The sequence below is a fragment of the Lithobates pipiens genome, unplaced genomic scaffold (genome assembly GCF_037356315.1).
Source record: "Lithobates pipiens isolate NorthernLeopardFrog02 unplaced genomic scaffold, aLitPip1_a1.2 Scaffold_8, whole genome shotgun sequence".
NCBI classification, from domain to species: Eukaryota; Metazoa; Chordata; class Amphibia; order Anura; family Ranidae; genus Lithobates; species Lithobates pipiens.
The window spans coordinates 610487130-610502772 of record NW_027507903.1 but is presented as its reverse complement, the minus strand read 5'-3'; the positions used below and the strand labels follow the sequence as shown (position 1 = coordinate 610502772).

The following is a 15643-nucleotide window of genomic DNA, read 5'->3' as shown; positions in this document are numbered from 1 at the left end:
GAGCCGGAGTTCACGGCCCCGGAAGGAAGAGGGGTGAAGAAGGACGCAGGGACTTCGGGGACATCGCGGGCTTCTTTTGCAGGCGAGTGCCACATAATGGGATAGTATGCAATGCATACTTGCCTATTATACTTTTATTTTGCAGGGAACAAAGAGGAAGTAAAACCCATCAGGGATTACTTCCTCTTTAATTGAACAAGCTGAAGTTAGAAGCTGATTGTCTACCATGCACAGCTGCCCCAGATTTTGCACTCTCCAGTTTTAGTAAATCAACTCCAGTAGGTCATTGCGTGTTTTGTTTATTTTACTGTGTACAGAGTGGAATATATTTAAACCTAGGAAATAAGAGATCCTCTCCCATGGTAGTTCCCAGCTACTCATGTAATTTTTTTTAAAATAAAAACCTTTAAAAAGACTAAAAAATGAGGTTCAGCACTATATTTAGTGCAAGCTTTCAGATGTGTTCAGAGAACATATAGAAAATCAAACTTTGCTAGGTTCACTCATCACTAAGACTGGGTTCACATCTATGCAAATTCGATGTAGGTTTCAGGGTATCTAATTCACATAACAGGAGATTGTGACCAGCTCTCTATGGAGCTGGTTTACATATCTCTGGGGCACCTCCAGGGTGAATTGTACAGGAGTCCTGTGCATCTTTGTCTCAGTTTCAGGGCCGTATTCAGGCAAAAATTCGACCCGATTCATTCCTTGAAATGGAGAACAGGGACACAGTGGACCCCTGCTGCAAGCAGCATCCAGAATCGGTGTGAACCCAGCCTGAGTGTGACCATGGTGAGGTTCTGAGTACTGACTAGTAGGTGATGGTGGGTACAGGCTGATAATTTCAAGGTCTGACACTAAAACTAACCCCCCCCCCCCCCTTGACTCAAGAGGAAGTCTTACTTATATAGCCTGGTGGTTCCCCAAAGCAATATTCACACCCTGTGATGATGAACGTGCATTGTGTCATTAGTGGGTGGCTGTAAAAACCATGAAAAGACATCCAGACATCCTCAAACCTTGATGACTATAGTGTTTCCACAGCTTCCTGGGACCCATAATGTGGGTATCCCAGGAGGCAGTAGACACACTGTTCATGTCATTCTGGCCTAAGTCAGAAATGTGGAATCAGATGCCCTCAAAAAAGGATATTTCTGACCCTCCATGTACATTTTCCCAGAATCTTCAGCACTTCAGAAGTATCTAAACCTGGATCACCCTGATATACAAATCTTGAACATTGTTGAGAAACAACTCTTCCCAACACTCCCTGTAGAACAAGGGAGCGCAATTATCCATTATTTGTAAAACTAAGTTGCAGCAGGTGGAAGAGGTTTGGATGCCATTATAATTCTTCAACACTTACATTTTGCACCTTCAGAGGCCTTCAAAGTAATGAAGGTGCAGGGCAATGTACTAAAAGCAGCCTCTTTTAATGAGTTATTTAATATACTTGGTACGATTTGCCAAGGTTTGTGACAAGATACCATTAAACTCAGACCCTTGTAGAGCAAAAGGAGGGCCACTTCATAGTACAAACTTACATTTTATGGAGATACACAGAGATAGGTAGAGAAGGAGGTGTTCTGCAATTCTGGTATACTTTCTGTCCCAAGTTGACAACATTGTTTCTCCATAATACGGAGAGTAGTCACCGTAGGACAAGAAGTGTGTTACTGGCAGGATGACCAGGTAAAAATAAAGGAAAACAGTCTGACAAAGGAAACTAATGCCCCATCACATCTGGCGTGGGGTTATAGACACTTTAAACACTTCAGCCCTGGAGGAATTGGCTGCCAAATGACCGGGCCACTTTTTGCGATTCGGCACTGCGTCGCTTTAACTGACAACTGCGTGGTTGTGCAACATTGACACCCTTTTTTCCCCACAAATAGAGCTTTCTTTTGGTGGTATTTGATCACCTCTGCGGTTTTTATTTTTTGTGCTATAAATAAAAATAGAGCGACAATTTTGAAAAAAAAAAAGCAATATTTTGTACTTTTTGTTATAATAAATATCCCCAATTTTCTTTTAAAAAAATCTTTTTTTCTCAGTTTAGGCCGATACGTATTCTTCTACATTTTTTTTTTAACCAAAGATATCACAATAAGGGTTTATTGATTGGTTTGTGCAAAGGTTATAGCGTCTACAAAACAGGAGATCGTTTTATGGCATTTAAATTTTTTCACTAGTAATGGCGGTGATCATCGATTTTTATTGTGACTGTGACATTATGGCGGACACATCGGACACTTTTGATGCTATTTTGGGACAATTCACATTTATACAGCGATCAGTGCTATAAAAATGCAAGGATTACTGTATAAATGTGACTGGCAGGGAAGGGGTTAACCACTAGGGGGCTAGGAAGGGGTTAAGTGTGCCCTAGGGAGTGATTCTAACTGTGTGGGGGCGAGGCTTACTGTGACAGGACACTGATGAGAGGGAGCAGACGATCAGTGTCCTGTCACTAGACAGAAGAGGGAGATGCCTTGTTTACAAAGGACTCTTCCCGTTCTGATGTTCTGTGACACAATCGCGAGACACCAGCGGGTCCCGGACTCGATGTCTGCTGTTACTTTGCACAGCCATGCCATTCTGCTGGCGTAAATGTACAGGACACGGTCGGCAAGCGGCTAATTAAAACCTTTCATTTTTTTGTCAAAATTTAATTGAACAAGTTGAAGTTAGAAGCTGATTGGCTACCATGCACAGCTGCACCAGATTTTGCACTCTTCTGTTAGTTAATCAACCCCACACTGCCAATAATGCATCTTATATGAAATAAGTGGTAGATATGTGATTTACCATAGTGAGTGATTAAAAAAAAATAATAATAATTTGTTCCTTCATTGATTGCAGGTGTTATTTGTAAAAAGAAAAAACATTTGTAAGTATGCATGTATGCCAATAACGCTTCATTGCCTTTTTCTGCTATCACAATAATGGGCCACCAGTGCTTTAATGAATATGACTTAACGTGGAAAGCCAGTTAACACCATTTCCTTAAAAAGGACAGTTTAGAACCTCTTTAGCCTAAAAGCTGAGGCTGGAAATATCAATGTCTTTTTAGGTTCCAACAGGTTTTTAGCCAGAAAATCCAACTCCCTGTAACAAACTTCTACTGTACCCTCAATCTCCTCAAGTGTACCTCTTTGAGCCTGCAGTAGGTGGAATCTTCTTGGCTTGTAAAAACAAATAATTAGCCCAGAATGGTAGTGCAGTGTTTCAGGGGTTAAGGCTGGATTGGGTCATGTCTTCCCCCATGCCCAACCTAAAGAAGACTGATGGAAGACATTATCAAGTTATATATGAAGCTAGGAAGAAAAGGTATGAAGTTTTCATGGAGGTGCTTTGTACCCATGAGGACATCTGATGCCTCCCTAAAGCTCTTCTTGAACATTAGTGCTGCCAAAGCCTTTCACCAGATGTAAACATTGTTTAAAAACCCAACCCAAGTTTTACTTTAAATCGGCTAAATACATTAAAGGTGCATCCAAACAAATTCCAATTGCAATCCCAATAAGATTTGCAACCAAATGGAAAAACGTAAATATAGTGTGGTGATCTCTTGCCATGAATTGTCCTAGTCCAGGTTGAATCTGGATTTGAGTGATATTTTTTAACTGCTAACCACTATTGCAGTGCAATATGGAAGATGTTTCAATTTTCAAGATTTTCTGTGCTTTTTTCCGACTGCAATTTAATTAGATTTTTGAAAAAAAGATAAATATAGATGAAATTGCAAAATTGATGCTTATGCATGTAGCCAGATCAACATTCAGTTATTTTTTTTTTTTAATTCTGAATTATTTGAACAAATATTCTGCAGAATCTTACTTATCTTTTCTTTCTTCCTAGTTCTGAACAGCAAATGAACACCATTCCAGCTGCAGGTGAGGATACAGTTGATATATACCCAAAAGTCATAATTTAATGAGGTAAATATATTGCTGAGTACAAGCAGCCATATATAGAGATGGGTAAATAGAAAACCACCACCATTATTTGCTCTGATGGATGGATATAGGATTTTGCCTGGTAGTGTTAGTAAATTGGTCCAAAGTACCACGTCTAAATCTAGTATTTACAAAGCAATATGCAGAGAGCAGACTCCCCAACTTTTGGGTTATCTGTGGCCAGAAGGTAGGCTTCAGATGTTAATTTGAGGCTGCACAGGGTCATCCAGCAAGAATCCCTTCCTCTTTAATGTATTCATTCTAATAAGGAAAAATTATGCTTTATTATGAGTCACTTTTGGGTCAATTTACTAAAACTGGAGGGTGAAAAATCTGGTGCAGCTCTGCATAGAAACCAATCAGCTCCTAGGTTTTTTGATTGACAAAGCTTAATTGAACAAGCTGACGTTAGAATCTGATTGGCTACCAGTATCAGATTTTGCACTCTCCAGTTTTAGTAAAATCAGCCCCTTTCTATTAGGGCTATGTTATCAGACATGAATATCCCTGCAGGTAAGCAATACAGTTTGGGAACCTCTTTACCCCTGCATCTAATTGGACAATGAAGGAGCATCATCAAAATGATGAGATTATGACTTGAATCTACACCTCACTTAAGTCAATGGGAGCAAAATACCAGAAACCAGTATTGGCCATTTTGTATGCTAAGAGGCAAGAGATTGTCAAAAATATGGCATAAGAGGGAGCTGGACATCAGTGACGGCTGTTGTTTTTTTTTGGGGGGGGGCTCTATTTTCTTACCTAATCATGGCGGGTGGCAGGCAGCGTAATGCAGAATCTCGGCTCCGAAGCCTCTCATCCTTGGCGGCTTCCAGCTCCTCCCCTCTTCCTAGGTGTTTAATAGGATCGCATGGGAGGTTCGGCCAATTGGGTGACCGGTGTAAAAACACTCTTCTCAATTGGCTGAGAGGAGGATCAGTGTTACAACAGCAAATATTCAATATTCATTTGCTGTGGTAATGTACCTGGGTGGGATCGGAGCGCACTCTCTGCGAGACAAGCCCACCCTATATTGAAGCCTATTAGAGCCTCTGGTTCTAATCGGTACTTCAAAAAAATGCCCACCCCGCATTAGAATCCATGCGCAGGTGTCCTGAAAGGAGCTGGACACATGTATAGGGGAGGCTATGATGGTTTGGGGGGGTGGCACCCGTGTACCCTTAATGGATGGGACACCCCTGCTAGACACTGCCCTGGGGGTCATGTACCAAAGCATAAAAATTAAAATAAGTTTGGCTGGGAACAGTGATTTTAATGCTTAAAAATACAAAGTTCCTTTACATCACATGCCTGGAGGATGCCCTTAACCTGCCTGTGAAGTGGCAATTTGCAAAGAAAAATAAATCAATTTAAATTGCTGGTAAATGACAGTTCCTGAAAAAGGTGGCTGTATTTTTATCTATATTAGAGCCATAGTTAACGGTCTGGTATAGATGTTAATGGAGGTTTATATCTTCTCAATGTTCAATTTTAAATATTTCAAAAAGTATGGCAGGTAATAAAAGAATTGGCAATTTAGTGAATACAATTTATGGGGGCTTCTTTCTGATTATTTACAGATGTGACAATTGAGGAGGCACCATACTGTGAAATAAGCACAAAGGTGAGTACTGGTAACATTCTTAAAGAACAATTTGCATAAACACAAATCATAAAGGCGAAGATAGTCTGACAAGATCATATGATCTTGACCATAATCAGGAGCTAAGGGGAGCTTTCCTGACCACCTATTTATGATTTAACCCAACTTGGCTGCCACTCAGTGAAGCCATCATTGGGTGACTATGGCCCCATCATGACACCGGCTACTCCTAAATTAGTGGAGGACGTGATAACTTTTTCACCACAATTAATGGGTGGTAAGTGATTCAGTCTGCCTTGTGTGCATCATGTGACACGACTAAAAAAACTGTTATTGTAATACCAGCCACCAAATCCTTAGTGCTACATTGAGTTTCTGGATCTTCTATATGTTTTTTTTTATTTTTTATCCCAGCTACCTGTAAAAGTTTATTAATGTTGTATCTGCCTAATGTAAATCTGTCAAATATACACCCTTTTTTGGTATCAGTAGGAGCAATAGTGCTCCATCATTGCTGTCAATCAAGGAACGGTACCCTATCATTGGTGTCAGTGGAAGAAGAGTGCCTGAATGTTGGTGTCAGTGGGAGAAATAGTGTCCCATCATTGGTGTCAGTGGAGGAATAGTGCCCCATCATTGGTGTCAGTGGGAGGAATAGTACCCCATCATTGGAGACAGTGGGATGAACAGTGTCCCATCATTGGTTTCAGTGGAAGGAATTGTTTCTAATTTTAGTGCTCCATAATTGTTATTAATGAGTGGAAAAGGTGCCACATTGCTGGTCTGAGTGACAAGATTAGTGCCCCAGTAAAAGGCAAGTACAGAATTGCACGTGCCCCATGGGGTGCAGTTTGTTGAGCACTGCTCTAATGTATCAAATATGGGTTTATTTTAGCATACGGAAAAGACCAAATGAGCCTTTTGATGTCAAGGCATGCACAATTAATACAACGTAAAAAAGAGACTACACAAGAAGATTGAAAATTGATATTTGTAAATGTGTATTGGCATAATCATACAATGTATTTCCTTTGTAAATTCCTTTGTTGCTATAAGTATAGTTGATTTTAAGAATTCTCAGATAAAGGAAGTATATGATTTGGATGTTGGGTGATTTCAGAAACCAGAGGATATGTCAGTTAATGGCACTGATGAAGCAGCAAGTAACGAGATGGAAAATGGAGAAGATGTAAGTGCCAAATATGGATGGGAATGGAGGAAATTACTATCATCTCAGTTATAATTGCTTTTGCTTCCAATGTCATGGGAAATTAAGATTTTGTCTATTTTATTTATTTAACATTTAGAAATTTTTAAACTGACATTATAATATGTAATCGTTGTTTTACAAATAAAGATATAGTAGTCAGTTCATAAAGTCAATTAGAAAAATGCATGAATATGGGGTAAAGGTTTTGTGAATCTTGCGTGAGAACATAAATAGATGGGTTTCCTATTCTCTTTTTATCTCTGCAAAACCTCACAAATATGTTAAGCCTGCCAGTGAATTCCACCTAGAACAGTCTCCTCTGAAAAAAAACAATGCTCCATTGCTCCTAAATATAGAGTAGCCTTGCCACTCTTAATTATTCTGTCTCTGTTTGGACTTAAGTGAGATAAGAAGATGTTTCAGCGGGTATGGTTATTATTGTCACTGCTGACTTACAAGCCTATAGCTGGTCCTACCCACACCTATCCCCACCAACTGCATTCTGGAGTGACAACACTGCCTCCGCTGCTAAAATCTTCCCATGGCGAACTGCGGGGTCTGCGGTGGGAAATATATAAAGTACAATGGAAGGAAAATTTGGTTCACTTAGGTGAGATAAAAGGAAGTAGGTTCTCCATTTATGAGCCTTCTGTTTCACATAGTAACTGGATTTGCAACTTGTTTAGGCTGTCATACAAGACCTTTTTGCTGTGTTTTAGTACAAACTGCACCCTTGATACCTGATTCCCCCAGAACGACAGAGTTTCCAAAAAGAGAACAGCAGTAATTGCCACCTTTCAAACTCTGCTTACAGACTGAGGATGAGGGGCCACTGATCTGATTCATTAACTTCTAAATTTTAGCTTGAGCTATTAGGTTCTGTAATTTCCAAGCATTTTTTCTTTAGCAAAAGCAGATCAATTGGGCCATGAAAACACATGAAATAAGGACCCTGAGCTCTACGTGCTGGCCACAGAAATATTGCATATGCTCTGTGAAGGTTCGCTTTTATCTGTGTCATGGTAAAGCTAGTAGTAGTTAGTCACATACTTCTGGACTTATTTTGTAATGTTAAAGATGTTTCATAGCTAATCCAAGCACTTCTTCAGTTCTAGTGTCAGAAACATACCCCAGGATTTGTATCCACACAGGTGGTACAAACACCTAATTCAACCAGAGCAACCTATCTTCTTACATGTATGGAGAGCTAGAATTGACTATACACAAGCGCTTTTGACTGCTTTTAATTAAGTGGTCCACCTGTTGGGGTAAGGGTCAGTGTAAACTTCACTTTTGGTGACGTGAGTTGTCATATTCTTAATATCTAAGCCCCTGTACACACGGTCGGAGAATCCGTCGGAATGTGTCCTATCGGACCGTTTGGTCGGATAATCCGACTGTGTGTGGTCTGCATCGGACTGTTTCCGTCGGACCAAATTTTCCAACTTGCTGGAAATATTTTCCGACAAACTGGTCCGATCGGACATACTCGGATCATGTGTAGAGAATTCCGATCGGACCAAGTGCCACGCATGCTCAAATCAAATTCCTACATCAAAGCTATTGGCTACTAGCCTGAACGTAATCCCATCATAAAGAAATTACGTCATCACGTTCTGAACGATCGGATTTTCCGACAACTTTGTCCAACCGTGTGTATGCAACAGTTTCAGACAAAATCCGACGAACAAAATCCGACGGATTTGGTTGTCGGAATCTCCGACCGTGTGTACAAGGGCTTAGACTATTAAGAGAGCACAAGCACTGCATTCATGTTATATTACCTTAATGCAATCACCATGGAAAGACAGATGTTGAATGTACAAGGATTTCTTCATAGATGGTAGTCCTTTAGTTTATATGGCCGAAGGTGTGGATTTTTGTTGAAACTTTTAGAAGAAATGTTAAAATGGCACACAGGTGGTTTTCAAAGCTACCACCCTTGTTCAGTGATGATTGTTCCAGTCTGACACACATGGCCTCTTTCTACGCCTTACGAACCAGTATTCTACACTGTCCAAAATATGCACATCACTGTCCTAAAAAATGTCTCCTATCCTCAAGGTGCAGGAAAACTTCTAAGGCTGGGTTCACATATGTGAGAATGGGATGTGGACATGACATGCAAGTGTGACCGGCTCTCAATGGAGCCAGTTCGCACATGTCCAGGATGGCTGTTGTCCGCATTCCAAAAGGGTCCTGTGCGTGTATGGGTCCGGCTCAGGTGCAAATTCAGACAAAACATTTGGACCCCGAATCAGTGAACAGGAACGCACCGGACCCCATGCTGGGAACCACAGCCACATATGTAAACCCTGCCAAATTCTTGAACTATAGAATTACCCCTCCTATGTTGGGCTTTCCATTATTCAACAGGTTGCTTCTTTATCTTCCCAGTATTTCTTCTTTGTATTCCTGACCACACTGCACTACATATAACAAGTTGCTTTGCTTATGTTTGGGTTTATTGGATGCATAAGTGTAGCTGATGTTTGCTACTAGTTACTAACATCCACCATGTTCAACCCACTGCCAGACCTTCATACATCACTCTCCAGGAGACAATGAACAGTCATTTTCCTTTGTTTTGTTTTTGTTTATTTGGTGGATATAACTTAGATGGGGAAGGGGTATGGGATCCCCAAAGAACAGATCACTTTGTCATCATTATTAAAAGAATTGCTGAATCAATTGCACTCTGAACAATGATGGACTCTAACATTTACAGTCACTCCTCTGCACCAACTCCTGCAGACTGTTACTCCCAGGACTCTTCTCCTCCTGCATAAACTTCACTGTACAATGTTAGTCTCTCCGCTCCCATCATCTTTATACTGCACCAGGGATCACACTAAATAATCCCTGATGGATGCTTAACTTTGCTGACTTTTAATAGGCCAGGGGCCTGCAGTACCCCTTATTGGCAGCCTAGTTGTTTAGCAGCATTGAATAGTTGATGGACTACTAATTCCAGCTAGCCCGACTTGCAAATCCTGTGCCCGCAGGCCTCATCGATTTGACACAAAACCCCACAGTCTCTCCTCTGGCATGCCTCTTCCAGATATCCACTGTGCCTCACCAACTTTCTCCTGCCCTGAGTCCTTGGTGAAGAATTTACCTGGACATGCGTACCGACTGCTTCTCCAGCTCCTCTGTTCCAGAACACCTCCTCCATGACCGTATAAGGAGATAGGCTTCTTCCAAGCTTCTAAACTCCTCCGCCAAGGCCTGCACCTCCCCCCCGATGGGGATGGGCCTCCTGCTAACACTCCATTCTTCACTTCACCCACCCAACAATTCCCCTCCAGTGGCCTGGACCTGAGCTTAAGTAGGAGCCTGCCCTCTGCCAATTCCAATTGGGGATTGGTCAGGGCTCTTCACATAAGCTCCCTGTCACTCCAATTCCCAGCCCCGCCCCTCTTCCAGAACATTCTCCCTAGAAGCAGGGGAGGCACCCAAGAACTGAAAAACAGGTGGTCACACTCACTGCTACACAAACCACTCCCTAGAATGCAGCATAGGCCTGCCTAAATTTACCTGCCTGACAGCTACCACAAAAATCATCACCTCTAAGCCCTTGTACACACGGTCGGAGATTCAGACGGAAGGTGTCCTATCGGACCGTTTTGTCGGATATTCCGACTGTGTGTGGTCTCCATCGGACTGTTTCCGTCTGAATATCTGGCGGACCAACTTTTCCAACTTGCCGGTAAAATTTTCCGACAAAATGCTCCAATCGGACATACTCCGATCATGTGTAGCCTACTCCGACGGACAAAGTGCCACGCATGCTCAGATCAAATTCCTAGACCAAAGCTATTGGCTACTAGCCTGAACGTAGTCCGTCGTAACGAAATAACGCCATCACGTTATGTACAATCAGATTTTCTGACAACTTAGTCCGACCGTGTGTATGCAACATCACTTCTGAACCTCTTCCGGAATTAATCCGTCGGAAATTACTCAGACGAATTTGGTTGTCGGAACCTCCGACCATGTGTACAAGGGCTAACACCTACCTATGGTAGAGGGTGCTACATCAGCTTCTGTCTCAGTGTATTGCTAGGCTTGAAAGTCACAGTTATGATATGTTTGTTAAAGATCCTTTTGAGCTCTTCTAAAACTCCAGATATGTAAACTGAAGTACTAACATCTACAGTATGTAGACTTCTTGACAACTAGGATGGGATGAAGTAGTTAGAACAGGATGGTTCCATCAACATTTGCTTTGACACATTCCATGGTGATGAAATTAAGGTGTCTGTGCTACCTGGGTGCTTATAAATGCCGGGGTATGTTCCTGACTCGTTAGAACAGAAAAAGTAGCTTGGATATACTATAAAACGTCTTCAACTTTACAGAAGAAAACCAGCTGAATATAACTCACTAGCTACTACTAGTTATTAATATTTACTTCACTAAATTTTTTTTTTTATCCTTACTAAAAAAAAGCAATGTGGTGTTGGGGGGGGGGGGGGGTGGAGTAGGACAGAGGACTACTACTAACATAAGGATTCAGCACAAGGGATACATCCTTCTGACTATAATCTAGGGGTCAATAAAAAAAAGTGAGCTACTATCCATTTGTTCATTAGTGGTTGTGCCATTGAAAGGGGTGTAACTCATGATTGCAAAATAGCACCTCTGAACATCTTTAGATTGGTGCGTCCCAAGGAAATTTGAGATTTATTGAGAGGTGTTATGAACAGACACAGGACTTCGAGACTTTTGAACATTTTTTATTTAATTACCGCATAGCAAGAACACTATATGGGAGGTTTTAGAATTCATTTTTAATTTGATCACAGTTTGTGTTTGATGTTTATATATATTGCATAATAATTTATTTTCAATTAATTTATAATGATACATTTAGTATTTGGGTACCAGAGCAGGGAAGTGTTGCAGTTATTTATTTATTTTTTATTTGTTTTTTGTGAAACAAAAATTTGTGCTGGCTAGATCTTATGTTTTTTTTTTTTTGCTGCATGGGGATATATTTTATATTTACTTGTATGGAACTTATGTTCTCTTAATTTTTCCTCAGGGTAACCTTCTATATGCCAAACTAAATAAAACCAAACTCGAGGAGAAACGTCCAGCTGGGAATCCAAAGCAGGTTGAAGACGTCATCTACGCTGCTATGGTCAAAATAACCTCTGAATAGGGTTTATGTCATGTCAAAGTCATCTTTAAAGTGCATCTAAACCCAGGACCAATAATATTATATAAATGTAATATAAATATTATAATAGCAGCTTACCAATAGTTAAAGCCGATGACTGCAATTATGTTCATTTGTTCAGGTTTTCTTCTTTACTTGTATGTTAACTTCCATGTACCCTTTATTCATTCATGAGGAGGGTGGTATCTGGGGCCTCCTTATTTATAAAGGGGGCTTGAAGGCCGGTGGTGACAGACTACGGCCGCGAGTGCCACTCTTGGGTGCGCCAGTTGTTGCCAAATTTGTCCATCCATCTGTTTCCAATTGGACTTGGTCACTCGCCCCTCGGAATCCCAGGGTCAGAGCCAGCCATGCATTACATTTGGCTTAGAAGCGCCAATCATGGAACTTGTGATTTATGGCACAACATCTTTCCGTTCATCCCTCTGCATGGGCAGCGGGAGTAAAACCGCTGACTTTTTTTTTTTATATACCTGCAAGGGAAAAGTCATAATGAGCTAGTATGCACCGCATACTAGCTCATTATGAAATACTTATCTTAGTACGAGGCGCCGGCCTCTCACGCCGAGGGAGCTGACATGTTCCCTCAGCGTGTCTTCTGGGTATCGTGGCTCCGGCGCTGTGAGTGGCAAGCACACAGGAGTTTTCTTCCCGGCAAGGTCTGGCATCTGCCGGACTTTCGGCCGAGAATCCCTTGTGCGCATGCGCCGCTGAAGCCATTGGCTCATTGTGAGGGGGATATATATATATATATATATATATATATATATATATATATATTTATACATACACATATATATATATATATATATATATATATATATATATGGAAAGGCCAGTATGGTGGCCTGGAATTACGGGTGGAGCCCGGTGGTGTATATAACCAGCCCGTTCGCCTGGCTACCTCGTCGGTTCCGGTGCGCGATATCTGATACGTCAGAAATCAAGGGCCGACTATCCACAAGACTTTACAGTGAGCCGGGTTCGTGAGTTCCACGTTTTCGTCCGCCTTGTGTCGACAAAGCCTTGTCGTTCGTCAGCGTCCGTCTGGTTGCCGTCTGAGTCGCTATACTCTAAATCGAATTTTCCGTTGTCGTACAACACGTCTGGGCCGGCTGTCGCAGGTAGGGCTTCGGCACCCTTTTCGTTCATGTGTTATTAAGTCACGTAAACTAGATTCCGGAACTCACGAACCACTCACTCTAGATTACACGAACGTCTTAACTTATATTCGATACCTCATGTCACTACCCCTTCTTCGAAGAAGTCGTTGTCACCTTTTCGGTACTTGTCGTTCGTGCCGACAGGCACTTCGTTTCGTAGCACGTCATTGCTATACCGAACGACTCATTTCGTCGTGTTCGAATCGATCGAACCGTTTCGAAAGCACAGCTGTCTGCTTGTCACGCTAAATTGAGCAGTCCGGGCAATGTCAATCTCAGGTTGTTCAAAGGAAAAAAAAAAAAATCATTTCATACCGTTTGTACTATGTCCGTCAGGTCATTTCTTTCCATGTCAATCATTGCAGTCATTTCAATCATGCCAGTCGGTTATGTCGAATCATTTCATTTCTGCCACTTCTAACCATGTTATCATTTCTGTCAGGTCCTTGATTCTAGTCTTTGTCATGGCATATCATTTCTGTCACTTATTACGCTCCAATTCGAATCCCATCGCATTCCTTATGCATCGATTCGTTCTGTTGCGCCCAGCTGCTACACCTCATTTCAGTACCCCCCCCCTTTTGCCTGAGCTCCACGTGGCAGGCTCCCCCCCCCCTGCCTGAGCTCCACGCGGCGGGGTCCCCTCCCCCCCCCCCCCCTGCCTGAGCTCCACGCGGCGGGGTTCCCCCCCCGCCTGAGCTCCACGTGGCGGGGTTCCCCCCCCCCCCCTGCCTGAGCTCCACGTGACGGGGTCACCCCCCGCCTGAGCTCCACGCAGCAGACCCCCCCCCCCCCCTGCCTGAGCTCCACGTGGCGGGCTCCACCTCCGCCTGAGCTCCACGCGGCAGGCCCCCCCCCTCTGCCTGAGCTCCACGTGGCGGGCTCCACCTCCGCCTGAGCTCCACGCGGCAGGCCCCCCCCCCCCCCTCTCTGCCTGAGCTCCACGTGGCGGGCTCCACCCCCGCCTGAGCTCCACGCGGCAGGCCCCCCCCCCCCCTGCCTGAGCTCCACGTGGCGGGGTTCACCCCCCTGCCTGAGCTCCACGTGGCAGGGTCCACCTTCGCTTGAGCCCCACGTTCTATGTGCAATTTGCGTTAGAAACAAAAGGAAAAAAAAAAAAAAAAAAAATGGGGAAAGGGAAGGAAAGGAAATTTTGCATCTGCGGCGCAACCAAGTCACGTCTCTGTCGCCATATGCACGTTATTCTAAATTCAGTTGTCTGCTCGTTTTATTTATGTAGCTCGTTTCAGTTATGTCTTCCATCACATTTCAAGTCTTACCTCCACTATTTAGCTAGACATCTCTCTGCAGGTATAGGAGTCTCATACAAACTCACCTTCATCTCCTCAGATCAGTCGAGTTTTCAGTAGGTCCAACCTGCACCGGGTCGGACGGTGCCTCCTTAGGTAAGAGAATCTTCTGGGAAGGGAACGCTCACAAGCGGTAGTATCCTTCTCTAAAAAAAAAAAAAAAAAAAAAAGAAAAAAAAATGTTTGCTTAGGAGTCTCCTACGAGTCTTGTAATCCATGTCACCCTCTTAGGTTCCGTGTAGGAGAAAAACCCGGACCCTAGGATTAATAGGCTCACCAAGCCTGGATTTTGCCACCATGTCCCAGGCTGGCAGCGAGGACTACACGGCTCCGTTGTCCCCGTCTCTCGTCTCAGAGAGCGGCAGCCAAAGGTCCTTCAGATCATGGACCATTCCAAGGCTGACAGCCGAGTTGAGGCGTAGGGGTGTACCCTTCCCAGCTACAGCCAGAAAGGCCGAGCTCTTCGGGCTCCTTTTTCCTCCCCCAGCCGCGGTTGAGGATAGTGTCCAGCAGGCCTCCCTGGGCTCTATCGCTGCTTCCATCACGCAGCTTCACACGCTGGTGTCATCCCTGACGACCTCAATGTCAGAGGTTCAGAGTCGGGTGGCCCTCCTCGAGACCCGCCCAGTTGTTTCTCCTCCTACACCAGCTTTACAAGCAGTGGAGAACACCAGCGCAGGTACCCCCGGGTGTACACCAGTAGTGTACCCTTCTCATTTAATATCAGCCAACATCAGGAAGGACATCCTAGAGGGAAAGGACGTCAATCTGGCTTCACTCCTGATATCCATTCATGAGCTGGCAGAAAATAAAGCTTACACTTGGGGGGACGTGTCGGTGGTCCTCAAAGCCAAAGACCCCAGGCTGGACAGGAAGCTTTCAGTCACCGAGTTCACCTTGGCCTTCGGCATGCTGAGGGATGTCATCTGCTCGGCCTCCCCCGGCAGGAGGGAGGAACTGGATCGTTACCTCCACGTAGTAGTTGACCTGGGGTACAAATACGGCGGTTTTGCATTTTATGACTATCACCGCTCCTTCTCCGCTAAGGCGGCCGCCAGGCTCTCCCAATTTCAGATACCTACGGATTGGAGTGTCTTGGACACCGAGTTGTTCTGTCGACACTTCGCAGGGCTGCGGTCTCCTCTTTGTGCCATTTGCCAGTCGGCTACTCACACCGCGACTTGGTGTGCCAGCTCAGTGGCAACCCCAC

General features: G+C 43.5%; 1 protein-coding gene across 1 annotated transcript in view; it reads left to right on the top strand.

Annotated features, from left to right (window-relative positions):
- LOC143963816 (uncharacterized) overlaps positions 1 to 12029 on the top strand; it is a 43663-nt gene extending 31634 nt beyond the window's left edge. Inside the window, exons 6-10 of the mRNA XM_077473546.1 lie at positions 2866 to 2893; positions 3865 to 3899; positions 5543 to 5586; positions 6686 to 6754; positions 11823 to 12029. Coding sequence (XP_077329672.1) covers positions 2866 to 2893; positions 3865 to 3899; positions 5543 to 5586; positions 6686 to 6754; positions 11823 to 11942 — 296 coding nt within the window. The 3' untranslated portion in view covers positions 11943 to 12029. The remainder of the gene's footprint in view (positions 1 to 2865; positions 2894 to 3864; positions 3900 to 5542; positions 5587 to 6685; positions 6755 to 11822) is intronic.
- Positions 12030 to 15643: the final 3614 nt, after the last annotated feature.